Below are 15,986 nucleotides of genomic sequence, written 5' to 3'. Positions count from 1 at the left end.
TGTAATACCATTGCTACTTTAGTAAATGTACTTCTAATATCGAATTTTCTATACGTCAGTCTCGCAGTTTGTACGAGTCTTATGTCACATTCTGTTCTAAACACATTAGGAAAACAATACGTAAATACAATATTTAAAACAACTTCAATTATTCTAAAACCACGGCTTTTACATTGGATTGACCGTTCTCAAGCCGATAAGTGAACAAAATGCATAACATCGGAATACTCAGTATGCTCTTTTTCGCTCTGGCAGTAGTAGTCGTGAGTTAGACCCAAACTTGTGTTCGATCTTAACTTATGAGCCCAAACACCACAGTGCCTGAGAGTGAAAGAATTCGTGGCTATGCCTCTGTCCATATCCAAGCCGAATCGTGGGAATTTCGCATCCACACCAGTGGCGGAGGGTAAGATTGAAACCAGCACGGACCGCGGACGGGGGAACCTGAGCCTGGTTAGCAATGATAAGGTCTGGGGCATATGGATGAATCAGAAACCCCACAGGAAGATACAAAAGATGATCGAGGCCGGCTTGCTCGGCGGTGGCGTCACGGGGAACACAACCAATACACCCACCACACGCCACACAACCATCACAGTGAACAGCACCATCAAGCTAGCAATGAATTCTAGTGCACCGACGATGAATGATTTGAGACTTTTTGAAGGGCCTGTAAGCGTGAGAGCAGGCGCTGGAGGAGGCGGGGGAGACGGTGGAGGCGGTGGAGGCGGCGGAGACGCCTTTCGCGCACATAGACCTGGCGGCAAGGAGCTAACCGTGAAAATTCCAATGGTTAAAAAGAATCAGTACGGTCAGTGGGTGTTCGATCCATGGGCCGCCACCTTTGGGGTCATGTTTTTAGATACTCGCTTCGCCGCAAGGGCCGCTCACACTCTGCCACGGGTGGTCGTCGACTCCAATCCAATCATAGAATACTTTCCGCGCAAAAAGAAATTGGAGCAAATCTGTGCCAACAAGAGCACCATTTACAAAGTGGACAAGGTCAATGACTGGCTAATGCGCCACCTCTCCAAAACGAAGTTTAAGTTTCGACCCTTCCAAATGGGCTTGCGGAGGACAGCGTATAATACAGGATTTTCCGAGTTGTGCCACACCGATTTGTACAAAGAATTGCTCGATTACCTCATGTGCCAGATACTACGCAATCAGAGAATGGAATCCGTGCTACCCAAGTATTCATTACAGCAGATAGCCATATCCTAATCTCCATGAACCATTACGATTACAAATAAAATGTGAAATAAAACGGTTATTTGGTTTGGTTTTTTTGTTAGCTTTCGCTGTATATTTTTTTTCTGGTTTATTTGGTAAAATTAAATCAATATCTTCATTTCATTTTGCAATTCTTTGTTTGCTTGTTATTACCTTTTTTCAGATATCTTTTTCTTAGAAAAACGAACATAATTGTTTCAAATTTTCAGCGTTGTACAACTAGAAGGAGAAGAAAACAAATGTTGAAAACTAGAAGATGGAAAATTATAAAGAAATCTTTTCAATTGTTTCATAGTTCTTGCTGCAGCTGTCCTGCTTCTGGTTGTCCGTCCACGGCGCTGACTCCCTCTCCACCTCTACGCACTCCTCAAACCAGCTGTGGGGAAGTAAAAAAGATAGATGTACAACATATTATTATTTGGACATGCTAGCGAAATCGTTCTCTGTCGCTAAAAAGTGGCTGAAATCGGATGATGATGTCGCAAGTAATCTGTTGATTTCTATATGCATTGTGTTCATTTTACAATTGGGTATCGGAACGGAACGTTAGCGTCAGTTCGTTGAATGAATAATGTTCAACATAACTCTGAAGTGTAGTGTGATCGAAACCTGCGGGCAAAACAGACGGGCATTAGCATTTTGAATTTCAGAATTGTAAGAACTCCCCTCCACTCACCGCTTTGTGTAAAATATATGTTGGGATTCCACTTGGGTTGGGCAACAATGCCAAGAAAATCAATGGGGGAGAATAACTATGATAACTAATCCTTAAATGGTATGTGTTATAGCTTTTTACACTGCAAAGATACATTAGAGACATTCATTATATTAGTTAAATAAATCTGTTGTCTAAGAACTCTTCATTACAGTTTAGCATATCGTTTTGTTTATCACCAAACAGCAGACCCTTTTTACATAAAGTGTGCTTGGTATTCTGAAATTCACAGGTATATCACTTAACCCTTCAACTTGAGTGGAACATGTGAATCTCTGAAATTGTATCCAAATTTAAGCCAAACAAAATTTCGCTCAATGAATGGAATGTCTCTTAAAAGGTCTTCCAATCGTTTATTTACTTTACGCAGCTTTAACTATATTGCATACAGATCTTATAAAGATGATGATTCTAGAAACAAATAAACAAAACCAACGACTGGATTCATTGACGGAAAAAATATAAAATAATTTCGAAAATAAAAATACCAAAAAAGTGTAGTTTTTTCTTTTGTTTTATCGTTTAATTACTTTTTTTAAAAGTATGAGTTTAATCATTTCTAGAGCATTGTCTCTGGATAATGTGTTTGTAATTTTTGTATAACTAAGAAACTGATTGATTGCTTAAATCCTTTTCCCTCACTCGTAGAGCCGGAGGAGGTGAGCTGAGTGAAATACTGTTTAAGTTAAATATAGTAAATAGTCAAATTAGAGCATAAACCAGTCTCGTGTCAAGGTAAGTCGGAATAAGTAGCACATATGCGAGGAGAAGGCGAGCGAATGATTAATACATGGTAACAACTTACAAGAAATTGTCGTGGCCGATGCAGCGGATGGGGCTGCTACAGATACTGGCGTGGGAGTTGCTGTTGCTCCTGCTGATACTGTGGGAATGGCTCTGGCCAGTGCCTGCGTTTGTGGTTGTTGGTGTGGTTGCGTCGGTAGTAGCTGATGATGGTGGCTGTCATCATCATCATCATCATCGTCGTCAATGTAATAGCAGATCTTGTTGTTGGTGTTGCTGACGCCACCGCCACCGCCACCGCCGCTGCCTCCAAAACCATTGATGTTGTTGCTGTGGATGATGTGGGTGTGGGTACTGCTGATCGGGTTTGCCGAATGTATGGTTTTTGTCGCTGTCTGCTGTTTGCGCTTGTGTCCGGTTATGCTAAGAGCCGCCGATAGACTCGAAGCCGCATGCAGGATCGAGCGCTGATTGAAAATACTATTGGAGGCTGCCGCTGCAGCCGCGTTGTTGTTCTTCCGAAACTTCTGATGCTGATGATGATGATGGTGACTTGATGGTGGCAGCGGTGGCGGCGGTGGCGGTGGCGGTGGCTGCTGTTGCGCCGGCGGTGGATGTAGCGTTGGCTGTTGTCACGAACATGCCACCTCCGTCGTCGTGGCAGTGCTGTTGCTTCCGTTATTATGCGCCTGCGACTGCTGCTGCTCCTGCTCCGGTGTATCCAACTCTGAGCCGTTCTTGCCAGATGTCTTAAAACTTGGTGCATTCGTTTGTGCCGCAGTGGGTGTGGTGGGCGTCTGAGCTCCCAAATCGCACGATGCATTCGAATTATCCTCCGTCAGCTGGATAAAACCCAAGAACTCAATCAAAAAGATCCGTAATTAATATGGCTAGCGCCTGTATTTACCGATTCACTTAGCCGGTGGATCTTGGCGCCGCTATCCCGTCCCCGATTGCCACTGGCTAGCTGCGTCTGACTGCCGGGCGGCAGAGCTTCCTGCGACTGGGCCAATTCTGTGGAGAGTCGCTTGCGGTTGGCCAGCAGCGTGTTGTTGAAGCTAGTGTGGCTCTCCATGGACTTGCGCTCGCGTTTGAGGAAGTCAGCGTCCAAGTAGACGGTGAGCTGCTTGCGCTTTACATGCCGCGCATCGATGGCCATGCCCTCCTTGAGCATCTTGATGTTGACCTAGAAATAACCAGAATATCGATTAACCACCACCGAATATGACTACTCTTTCGACGCTACTTACGCCATGCATGATCACGTGCTCTGTGAAATTCTGTATGCTTTCTGTGAGGTCGACGTTGAGGTTCTCCGAACGCTCAAACTCCAGACCGATGAACCACATGGAGCAGAAGGGAGCCGATGTCACTGAGGCCTGGTTGGGCGAGGGCTGCTTCAGGTCGTCCTCGTTGCCGCTGTTGTTCTGCGAGTTGTTTGCGCTCTCCCCCTTCTTCAGTTCAAAGCATTTGGGGTTGACGTGCGCCAGAGCAATGTGAGGGTTGCGCTCCAAGTTGCCGATAAGCAGGCGGATCTTGGACTCGACGAGTCCACACCACTCCAGGTGGTCGTCAGCCATCTGCGAGTTGACCAACAGCACTATGAAGTGGCGATATCTGTAAAAGAAGCTTGGCGCCTCGAAGAGACGCTCCCAGGATGCGCGGCCAAGCATGATCTCGTCCGTAATGTTCATGCCGCGAGTGAACTCGGTCAACATGACCTTCTTGGTGGATTCGGACACATTAAATGTGGAATTCTGTTGTGGATATGCAGGCGTTATGATTGGCATTAGATGATAGCGATCTGATGCATTGACGCGCGGATCCCAGACCTAACCCAGCCGCGGAAGCATTAAAGAGTTGGATCAATTAAAGAAAACACTTCTTCACATACCTGAAATCTGAGATTCACGTTGTCGGGGTGCTTGAGTAGCACCGGATTAGGCCACTTCCAGCGCGAAAAGACCAAGAAGAACTTGTGCACCAAGGTGGCAGCTGTAGCGTTCGGGTACAGCTGGCAAGTCCGGGCCACCAGCATGGCCCAGGTGACGCCGCCGAAGTAGCCCAGCGAATTAGAATAAATACCATGCTCTGCGGATAGACATATATTTATTTTGCTGCAATGACTAGGGGTTGCTCGAACACATACTCTTGGCCCACAGCTTGATGGTGCGCAAGGCTAGGCGAAAATTCTCAATGTTGGGCACCAGGGCCAGGATCTCGTCCGTCACACGGCAGCCGTTGAGGCTGCGCACCGAGCGATGATCCAGATTCCGAAGCAAATTATCATCGCGCAGATCAAAGTCGTCGGGTATCTCTTTAAGCGAAAGTCGCGCGAACAGCAAATCGATTTCGATGCCATCAAAGTTCATTTTGATGACTGGCACAAAGGCCTCTTCCACAGAGCGACACTCGGTGACCTCCGGCTGCTTCTTTAGCACCTCGAAGAAGCTCTGAAAGTAGTCGGCGCGCTCAATGTTGCGGGGAGCCACGCACAGGGCATCGATATCGGCTCCCTTGTGGTGCACACCCAGGCGATACGACCCGAAGGTGTATATCTTTCCGCCCAGCTTCTCGGCAGCTGACTCTGGCATGTTCTTGCTGACGGACATCTCTTTCACCCACTGCTTGACCAGCGTATTGAGCTTGGCCAGGATCTCCATGCGGTGGTTCAGCTCTTCCTGGCTCTCGAACACGTTGAACGGCTCCAGGGAGGCGCGGAGGTTCTCCGTCCGCTGCAGGTCCGCCGGCTTCGGCTCGGCCAGGCTGATGGCCGAGGTCATGCCCAACTGTTTGGCGGGCTGGCCCCCCGAGGTAGAATTGCCATTGTGTTGATGTTGGTGCTGGTATTGCTGTTGCTGTTGCTGTTGCTGCTGCTGCTGATTCTGGCGATGTGTTGGTTCGGAATTCCACATTTTGTATAAGTTGGGCTTAAAATATAGGTACTGGAGTACCGGGAAGCAAATGGATTAGTTGATGCTCTGCTCTAAGGCGTTTGTGACGATTAATTATCTCACCTATCTAGGCTTAAAATGTATGTATTGTAGTACAATTAAGTTGCTCGTGCTGCTGCCCAAAAAATGGAATTGTATCTGTTGCCACTTGCTTTGTCCTTTTTGTTTCTCGTCTTCCACTTCGCTTTGCGGTTCTTCCTCTTCTTAATCCTGGGACTTTTCTGCGCTAAATAAAATGCTGAAAGCAGCTCAAATATATATAAGTTTAACAGAAAATTGCAATTTATATGAGTGCTGACGAAACTGCGATAAGATTTTTTACCCCACAAACGCACACACCACCAGCACCGTTATGTGAGAAAACAAAACAATGAACGCCAAGCGGCAGCTGGTCACACTGGAACGCACTCTCTTCTCTCTCTCTCTCCCACACACGCTCTTTCTTTCGATTGGGGCATAAACAAATGCGTAAATAAATTAGCGCAAAGAGATGTGCCGCGGGGTGCGGGCTGCGTGCAAAAGTGCCAACTAATCGTGGAAATTGACAAACATAAACAAAGAAATCAAAAGCCAAGGCAAACCATCATTTTCCTTGCAGATGCAGCCACTGAGCGCACCTCACGCGCTCCAACTCACGCTCACGCACACCTACACTGGCAGGCAAGCGTATACATACACGCCGAAAAACAAAATACATAAGAGTGGGGGGAAACTTTTATCTCTTTTATCCTACCTGCGCTGCGTCGTATCTTCTTGTGTGGGATCCAATCTACAAGCGAATCTTCAGGCCAAGTGAACCCCGGCTACGGGACGTGCCTCCTGTACATATGGGCAATGAATATTTTTGTAATTTGGCAGCAGCGGGCGCGTCGTCGAGTGTTGCCCATTCATGCGTTGTGGTTGGAGTCCGGCGTGTGCAGACTTTTTGCAACTCTTGTGTCTTTTGCTGTCGCTTTATCTTCTGGCTTCCTGCCCTCTGCGCTTTTCACTATTTTTCTACCTCTTTTTACCACTGTATGCGGCCTCTCGCGTTTTTATGCTACGTGACGTTCTCTGGCAGCGAAGCAAACTGAAGCACACGCATTTAGTAGGGGAGCACAACAAAAAACACTATTAGCCTTTTGCTGGGGGGCTTTTGTAGCGGGGCACGGTTCTCACTTGGTTGCTTTTAACGTGCGCCAAACATTTTCCGCTGCTTTTTTTCTTTTGATTTGCGCGTTCTAGCAATTATAATGCAGTGTGACCGCGGATGAAGTATCCCTTCCGACCCTCAGAAATATACCGTCTCATTTTTAAAATATACCGTAAATATACCAAACTTAGCCCACTTAAGCCGCCTTTACTTAAACAGGTGAACAACTTGAGTTAAGCCGCGGAAAATAATAGCAATCATGATAATAATATTACTTCTTGTGGCTCCATCCAAGCGTTCATCTTTATTAAACGATAGAGACCACGATATCATTCAACTGACCTGCTCTAGAATTAATCGAAATGCATTAAATTAGTAGAGGGTGCTGAAGTACCCACAATATACCGAAATATACCGATGACAAAAACGAACTAAGCCCACTTATTTAAAAAGTTCAAAAACTTGAGGAAAATGGCGGCAAATAGTACTGACTGTAAATTCGTATTGTAGATCTATGCCTTTGAGCTTAAAAAAAACACGATATCTTTCTCCTGAACTGCGCTAAAAGTATTAAATAAATAATAAATTAAATATAACCATATTAAAATTGTTACACTTGGCTTGTTTCCCAGAGGGCAGTGCCGGCTAGCTGTCGACCCCAGGGCTGGGTAGTTCCCCATGCCCGCCAAATATAGACAAAAAAGGAGACATACTACTTCTCGGGACATCAAAACTAACAACAACCTAACAACAACAAAGAAAATCATAGACAGACGGCTATCAAGTGGGTGAAGCTTGGGTGTTATTACTTCGCGCGCCCGCCCTACCTGTGACCAAACACAACGTTCATTTTGGCCACCCTCTGCTGGAACGGTAACGGCTGGCCTAATCCATGGCTTACGCCACGCGTCCTCCCTCTATTTTAAATTTAATGCATCATGCTTAAATATATATCCAAGCTTTAATAATCGTAAATTGACAATTTCATCTTTCTCATTAATAAATAGCTATACTCAAAATTATCACTAACCACTAAGAAACACCAAAACGTTCGACACAAAGGCAAACAAGGAAATAACTGCTGAAATTTCGTTCAACCAACAGGGATACCCTCACCCATACGTAATGGAATACGTGTAGATGAGTGGATCCAGTTTTACGGGAGTTAATTTAACTCGGGCTCCTACGGAGACTTAACCTACCAAGAGCTCTTGTTAAGGGTCCCCGGGACATAAACAATAAACAATATTTTTTCACAAATCGCTCGACCAAATACGGTGGACTGATGGGACCCCCGCGTCACCCACTAAGGGTTAATCTTCTGGAACTGAACAGCTAATCGCAGATTTAGGTTCGTGAAAGGTGTTGGTGTTTTTACATATTTTTTTTCAATGGCCAAGATTTTACGTTAAACGGTTTAAGCTAATACTAATTACTAAATAAAGGACAACACACGGAACAAAATAACATTTAATGTGGAACGGTGTTTGGAGTGCGGATTATGTTTTTTTCTTTAAGTTCAAACGACGCGGGCGATCGCTGGCCGTGGCCGGTCAGCCCTAAATTTATATAGGTCCGTGTATACGTGTGCGCGTGTGTGTGTGTGTGAATAGGGTTTCGGGGTTGTTACTTGGTGAATGAGACCAAACGTGTGGCACGCACTGGAAGGCGATGCAACGATCGTGCGGTGTGGCTAGAATCGCCCTGGCAGCTAAATCGTCCTCTTTCACCCTCCCCCTTCACACGTCCCGCGCTACTTGGATCACACACGCGCAACTGGAACGAACTCACTCAGGTTCACGTTGGACAGTCTTCTTCTCTGCAGTCGACTTTCTCGAACTCCAGTGTTCCTCTCCAGGAAACCTTCTGGACCGGTTCTGGTGGCTATATTCCTTGCCGGCTGTTAGTAAAATTTTCTGCATTACAACCTATTTTATCGCCCGCTTTTTCTGTACTCACTTCAAACTTTCTGTTTTAAGCACACAATTTCAAATTTCGACGTTACTCCGTCCACGCTCCACGATTTCCATAATCCAATCCACGTTTTCTAATATTTCCACTCCTATTTATCCCTTTTTCCCTTACTAATACATATAACTAATCCTATTCTCTTCCTTATATCCCCAGTAACGGCTCCAGCTCCCCCCGATGTCCTCATACACCATCGAGCCTCCCTGGACTTCCGCTAGATGGCGCGTCGCCCTCAGCCCTGGCCACCTATCGTTCAGGTGGGACTGGAACAAAATATGGTGGTCTAAAATGGGTTAAGCGTTCTCCTTCAAGGATTGAAAGTCATATTCCTCGATTTTAATATTAGATTTACTAGCTAAATGGGAATTGCACAAGATGTGAACGAAACGTAAGTGCTGCTGGTAACCCAGCATCAGCTACGACCATGAACATTTGTGTACCCTATTTCCTTCCTAATTAACATTACAATTCGGTTTTCCAAACTGCTTTGAAAATTTTTTTTCTTTTTTTAGATTGAAATGTTTTTTAACCTATTAATGCATTTGATTAGTTAGTCCTGTATCAATATCTCGATCCTGATCCTCATTCTTAGTCTCTATAAGAAGACAATAAATTGAAATTTTTAAGCCGAAATTGTTTGTGTTTGTTGTTTAAAACAGAGACTAGGATAATAAACATTTCCTCAATTCTATAGTATACTTTTCCGCAGGGTATTTGCAGAAAATATCGGTATTTTGTGTGATATGATGCGATAGGATGCTTCGCGCTGCCAACCACCTCAATGCGACGCTCTGGCAACGCCGGAAACAGCTGGGGCAATTTCGCATCGATTCTGTTTATTTTATTTCTGGAAAATGTTGAAACTCCACCGAAAACTGATGCAAAATGTAAAGCGCAAGGAAAGGACTTAATGGCCGTCACAACATGATTCCCTGGATGCGCGAAAAATTCAACGAAAAGCGCGCGAAGTGGCTCTCGCGGAGTAATCGGTCAGCCACTCCACACAGTCCCGGGAGCAGTCGCCTTCACACCGCCAGCAGTGCCAGCGATGCCGAGAGTCTCAGCTCCGCCTCGCTAAATGTGCCCACCACGGAGACAGAGACCCAGACAGACGTTTTCGTGGGCGGCAGACCCGTTGTGGGTGGCGGCAGCTGTGTCATGCGCACGCCCTCGCCGGCCCGGAGGCGTCGCATGCACCTGGAGCTGCAACTGCATATGCAAGCCACCCACAATGGCCCTGGAATGTCCAGTGCTAGTGGAGGAGACCCACTAGACACACCCACTCCATACCAGCAGCATGAAAATGTGTAAGTTGGCAGGCGATTAAATGTCTAACGAGTGGCTTCCAATACTGTTTAATCTTTTATATATTTTCGAAATTCTCGGTTGGATTTCCACTCATCGTTCTAAAAACAAACTATGCAAAAACTGCGCAGTTTGTTCCTCAGGTGGGCCTCTCATACCTTTCGATCATCTCCAGCCACTAATCGTTACGTCTCTTGCAGAAAGACATGCCAGTCCGGCCGCGTCGACCCGGAAGGCTCGACGGGAGTAGAGGGGGAGGACTCTCTTAAGGCGACCGCTTCCATCACGGTGCGCGTCATATGTCCCAGTTCGCGGATCCTCGTCTTCAAGACGAACGTAAACAAGCGCCTTAACGATCTGAAGAGCGAGGTCATCCTGGAGCTGAGCGACGATCCCGAGTCCATCCAGCTGTTTGCCCCCGATGTGCGCCACCTGAATCCGCGCTACCGCCTCTATCGGGCCGAGTACTATGGCGCGGAACTGAACGAGGCCGAGACGTTGGCCCAGCTCCAGGTGCGCCAAAACGAGACCTTTATACTCTCGGCCAGGCGCAGTACGCTCGCACAGACGGTGTCTCGTATCCGGGAGGTGCCTGGGCCCAACGAGCAACTGCTGGAGAGCGCTACGCGTTATGTGCCCACCAACGCCTGCTCGCTGCCAACAATCGACATCAACGAGATTTTTCAGCAGTCGAACGTGAGTGTTTGAAGAGGCGTAGGGGGTGCCCGGACTAGTGACAAACATTTTTATTCCAGATTCAATACGATGTACGCAAGGTACTGATCTCCTTGGCCCAGGCCTCGGCTGCCGTCTTAGGGGCTGGGCCGTATGCCCCTCGCCTGATAGCCATGCTGAAGCAGCGTCTGATCAACCGACGCAACCACCAGTCGGATACACTGCAGTGCCTCGTGGATATGGGATTCAAGAGGGATATGGCCGCGTTCGCCCTGAAGGCCAACAGCGGCATTTACTCCAGCACCCTCGAGTGGCTGATACAGAACCAGAACGAGGATACCCTGCAGGAACCGAACATCAATATGCAGCAGAGCATGTCCTCTATATCGCCCTCGGCTATTGTCACGAATAACGTAACAATCAACCACGACTCAGTTGTCGCTCACGGTCCCCAAATTAACTAATCGCCTTGCAATTACCGCAGGAAACCATCGAGAACACCGCTGCGCTCATGGAGATCGTGCGCATCTACAGTCACCGTGACTCGCCACCCAGCGATGAGATAGTTGAATCTCTCACCGAAATGGGCTTCGAGGAGGCGGCCGTGGTGTCGGCGCTAAAGAGAACCGGCAACAACAAGGCCTCCGCCTGCGAGTGGCTCTGCGACAATCGTACCGGCAGTGTGATTGAGCTGCGCGAGGGTCTGGCCCCCGATTCTCCCATCCTAAAAGTTATTCTCGAAATGCCGCAGGTCCAAATGACGCTCAGCAACCCCAAGACATTTTTAGGTAGAGTAGATACAATAATTCCTATTGCTACCAGGAGAGCTAACTAATCCTTATGTTGTGCTCTGTTGACAGCATTTCTGGCCATTCTGGAGAACGAGCATGCAATACGCGTGTGGCGTGGCGATAACGACACCACCTCGATCATCACACATATCCTGCAAAAGTACCATGAGGAGAAGCATGTGCTGGGCATCAATCAGTTCTATACGAACCGATGGTGAACTCGACCCGGCTAGATGCTGCAACTGCGCCCCAAAGTGGCTTTATAATGAGATTAACCAAATTATATTTATACATATACATACTATAAACATACATACATACATAAATATATGTGCACTCATACCCAGGCGCAGACCAGAAGCGAATGCCTGGAGCCGGTCCCATTTTTGGGTCCTTCAGCACGTATGTTTGTGTATGTATGTGTCTGATGAGTATGTGAAGAGTATTTTTGTAGCCAAAACTATGAATGTAAACCGCACAAAGCCAAAGACGCAATCGCTTTGCCAGGAGCACGCGGCTGCACTTTCGAAACGCTTACCGATCAGTACGAATAACGCATTATACTATTATATACATAGTCGTATAGGAACTAGTTCTAGTCAGCCGCAGTAAGAAGGCCGGGCCCCGGCTTTCACTTAGTCTATCAACTATCTATCTGCTATATCATCTTCACTCAATCTCGGATCTCGCACTCATGGGCCACTCTTCGACCCTACACTTAGTACACATATATCTCCGGATAGTTGTAAGCGAGCGATCTCTTGTTGATTTCTGTGCGCTGTATTGGAAATCTGTTGTACATGCGGGGGCTAACAAAACCGGCAGCCGACATTGAACACATAGTATTATTTTGTAAACCAAATATTCTATTAGCATTGTTTTAACAATAAGCAAATAAATCAATTAGTTTTTGATAAAAAAAAACGCTGAAGCTATGAGAACTATTACGTTTTTTTGTGCTACGTGGATTGGGTCTACTTATGGGCCATTTAAGTTGGCTATAAAATATCTTTCTAAAGGGTTTTAAGATGGTAAGGCGTCAAGGCAAGGTCACATCTCATATGGAAGAGAATGTTATTGGATCGCGTTATAAATGGCATATGTGTAAGACCCTAAGTTTTACCCCGTGAAAAATCGTTGATCGAGCGAAAGTAAAAGTGCAAATTCACCGAAAATTCGATAGTGAGTCCCCCAAATGGTTCTAGGTAATCTTAGCAACAACAGGCTAAAGCTATCTGAATCATACCACGTTTCTAACGGTGCTATTAGGGCAAGGAAGCACTCAATCCAGCATTGGTGGCCACTCGGCGTATGAGTAATATTTAACCAGAATGATTCACACATGCAGATAAGTGGGTGGCCGGGGTCTTTAACCCCCTGCGTAATACCAGAACATATGTTAAGCGGAATAGTTGTTTTCATTACTCCTCACTGCAATTTGTATAAATTGTATTGCTTTGTTGTTCAGCATCGGAATTATTCTGCAATTGCACTTTTAATGTATCACAATTAATTTTCCATGTGGCCGCACATTTCTCATCGCATTGTTCTATTTGGAGCGCAACATCAGCCACCACCACAAGCAAAGCAAAGAGAGCAACAGAACTATTCTATTCAATTGTTTCATTTCCGCTTTTTTTTACCATACGAGTATGTACGCTGAGTGCGGTGCCCTTGATGGGGTCGGGAAAGATGGGGGCGATGCATTTTAATTTATGTTAAGCGCGTTCATGTACTCGTAGTGGTTGTATCCATGAGATACATTCACTGGCGAGTGGCTTTTAATTAATATTTTGCGCACAATTGTTGAATTGTTTAGGAAATACATAGAAACGGGCATAGAGAAAATTACTTAAATCTATGGTCAGATGTAATTTTTATTAAATGTTTGCGGTTGCCGCTGCAACAGCTCTCCACACACTCTCCGCCTAATGGCCCTTGTCGCTGACGATGGCCATGCAAATCTATCTCTAAAAATTGATGACGCATGCAGCGGCAGGGAGGGCTGCACGGGACCTACATATATAGTATAATAAATCATCTGGAGTTCTGGTGGCAAGGGCGGGGTGGGGGAGTACTCGTAGCTCCTCAATGTGGCCGAGGCAAATGAGTTTTTGATATTATCAAAAGACGAAATGCATTGACAAGGACGACGAGCGAAGAACATCGTTCAGCTAATCCTCCCCCGCAGCCAGGCCGGCACACGCCCCAGCCCACGTCCTTCCCCCAGTGGGCCATAAAAAAACATCAGCTTCAGAGTTCTTGAGCGTGCTCGAGGCCCCGAGCCCAGAACCAGAGGGGTTCTGGATATTGAAGTCGTGTGGCGCTGCGCTGGCAATTTCCGTTGCATATTGGTAGCGGCCGCAAATCTATAAACAGCATTATCGACGCCCCCACCAAAAGCGAGACAATGCGAATCCGAATGGAGTGGAGGAGTGGAAATACGGCGAATGGTTGGGTGGGGAAGGGCGGGTTGGGGGGGAAAAAGCTGCTACGAAATTCCGCAATTTGTATGAAAATGAAAATGTTTTGTCATTTCGCATTCAATGATTTAAAATTCCAGTCGCATGCGTTTTTGGCGAGTTTTTCATGTTTATATTTGCCATTAAATGACAAACTTCCCAAAATGGCACGGTACTCAGAAAGAAATGCATTTAATATGCATTAATATGGCCAGGATTATGGATCGAGTCCGCATCCTCATCAGCATCCAAAATCGAATTTACGTACGATTATATAATAAAATATTGAAATTGGGCAATGCATAATACGTGCCCATTGTCAAGAAGCTCTTGGGTATGAAATAAATGCATTAAATAGGCCAAACAACTCAACCAGAATTCCAACTTGAATACTCTAACTTGCCACAAATTGTGTCACAGGGTAAAGAAATATGTAGATACCAGGGGGGAAGTACTTTCGGGACAGTCAGGGCAGTGCAAAGTCTTTGGTATACTCGCATAAAGAACCCAATGATATAAAATAATTGCATTTTATTTATTGAATTTCCCTACATTTCATGCACTGTGTAATTTGATTGTTGTAATGCTATTTGCGTTACCCAAGGACTGACTGAACTGATTTGCATACAAGCTGCATTCGAGCTCTGAAAAAGATTATGAAGAAAATAATTGGATGGCCAATATGGCTTCACAGAATGAGTAAAATCAGTTAAACATTAAAATGGAATTTATATTTTAATTTCCCGAAAACTACAACATGGAATTCGAAATGTAATAGCTTTTTCCTTGCCAAAATGCTAACCATCCCCAGAAGAGGATGGCGACAGACCCTTAGAATTCCGTATTCATTCGGCATCGGGGAAGGCAACTCCCAGGCCCAATTAACCATTTAAAACCGAATCGAACTCCTTCATTAGCAAACATTGCCCAATTCCCATTTGCTACCCTCAGTGGCAAATATTTCATTTATATGCCATAAATACTTGTATGAAACTTTCAACGCGACATGAAAATTAAACGAAAATGGGAGCCCCCACATCAGATATCCTTCCCCGCCCTGTGTATCCCAACTATATGTATTCTGTCGTTTGTCTTTACGGGCAGCAAATAAAAATTCTGCTTTAACGCATGAAATCACACAAAGATACTAAAAATTTGAGCATGCAACTTTATGTTGGGGCAAACGGCATGGAGTCTGCGGCAAGGATAAACTGTCCTTTACATGGCCACTACTCCTCCAGGGAGAGGGGGAGGTCGGCGGGGCAGACAGCACACAACACACACACATGCATACAAAGCAGCAACAACCAAAACGGTACAGTTTATGACGCAGTAGGCCAACAGTCCCCCGGCCGACGTCCCTCGGCTCGCCAGCCTCGCCTCATAAATATAAAAATTAGTTGCCGGTCAGTTAGCAAGTGGGCGGTGGTTTGGGTGCTTTGGGTTGGATCGGTCCGTTTCGTTTCGTTTCGTTTCGACCTCGACTGGGAAGGAAGGCCACGCTGGCCGCCCACAATTAATTAATTAGTTCAGTTGACAAAAATTGCGGTGTTTGCTGGTGGGGTGAACGTGGGTGGAGCGGGTGTTGAGGGTCATACAGGCAGGGTCCTGCAGCCAGCCCGGCATGTGTCTATGATTGGACTGGGTCGGAGTCGTCGTCTCTTCGAGTCAGTGCGTTTGTGTTCGTTTGCCTGTGAGTGGGTGTTGGGTGACCGTTTCGGCTGATTCTAATTATGTTTATGCGTCCTTGCTGTTTGTGATGTTCCATTGTGATTGTCTTAATTTTTTATTTAAATATATTTAAATATTTATTGCTTTAATTAACAGTATTCACAAACTTAGCGATCGCATAAACGAAGGTCTTATGTGAATATTATGCTCTGAGTGTGTGTGTGCTTATATTTATGTACATGTGTGGGTGAGACTGTTTTGGGGCCACTTTCACCATTCTGTGTGTCATTTCAGTCAAGGGTCGTGTGGCAGGCGGCAGCGGTCAACTGTTTT

At 45.9% G+C, this 15,986-nt stretch overlaps 3 protein-coding genes across 3 annotated transcripts; 2 read left to right on the top strand and 1 right to left on the bottom strand.

Annotated features, from left to right (window-relative positions):
- LOC117185685 lies at positions 1-1,273 on the top strand. Its single transcript, XM_033390999.1, has 2 exons — positions 1-263; positions 319-1,273. Exons 1-2 carry the CDS (start codon positions 210-212, stop codon positions 1,222-1,224), a joined length of 960 nt encoding a protein of 319 aa, XP_033246890.1. The 5' UTR covers positions 1-209; the 3' UTR covers positions 1,225-1,273.
- A 494-nt stretch (positions 1,274-1,767) lies between these two features.
- LOC108159571 (poly(A) polymerase beta) lies at positions 1,768-6,899 on the bottom strand. Its single transcript, XM_017293013.2, is given in 9 exon segments — positions 1,768-1,842; positions 1,910-2,030; positions 2,754-3,534; positions 3,600-3,878; positions 3,943-4,524; positions 4,587-4,783; positions 4,842-5,637; positions 5,710-5,884; positions 6,380-6,899. Coding segments are annotated over 6 exon segments (2,610 nt in total). The 5' UTR covers positions 5,608-5,637; positions 5,710-5,884; positions 6,380-6,899; the 3' UTR covers positions 1,768-1,842; positions 1,910-2,025.
- Positions 6,900-9,556: 2,657 nt separating this feature from the next.
- LOC108159572 (ubiquitin-associated domain-containing protein 1) lies at positions 9,557-11,954 on the top strand. Its single transcript, XM_017293015.2, has 6 exons — positions 9,557-10,056; positions 10,186-10,197; positions 10,255-10,750; positions 10,810-11,142; positions 11,214-11,517; positions 11,590-11,954. Exons 1-6 carry the CDS (start codon positions 9,674-9,676, stop codon positions 11,736-11,738), a joined length of 1,677 nt encoding a protein of 558 aa, XP_017148504.1. The 5' UTR covers positions 9,557-9,673; the 3' UTR covers positions 11,739-11,954.
- The last annotated feature ends 4,032 nt before the right edge of the window (positions 11,955-15,986 follow it).

Source organism: Drosophila miranda, chromosome 3 (genome assembly GCF_003369915.1).
Source record: "Drosophila miranda strain MSH22 chromosome 3, D.miranda_PacBio2.1, whole genome shotgun sequence".
NCBI lineage: Eukaryota > Metazoa > Arthropoda > Insecta > Diptera > Drosophilidae > Drosophila > Drosophila miranda.
This window is presented reverse-complemented; position numbering and strand designations above follow the sequence as displayed.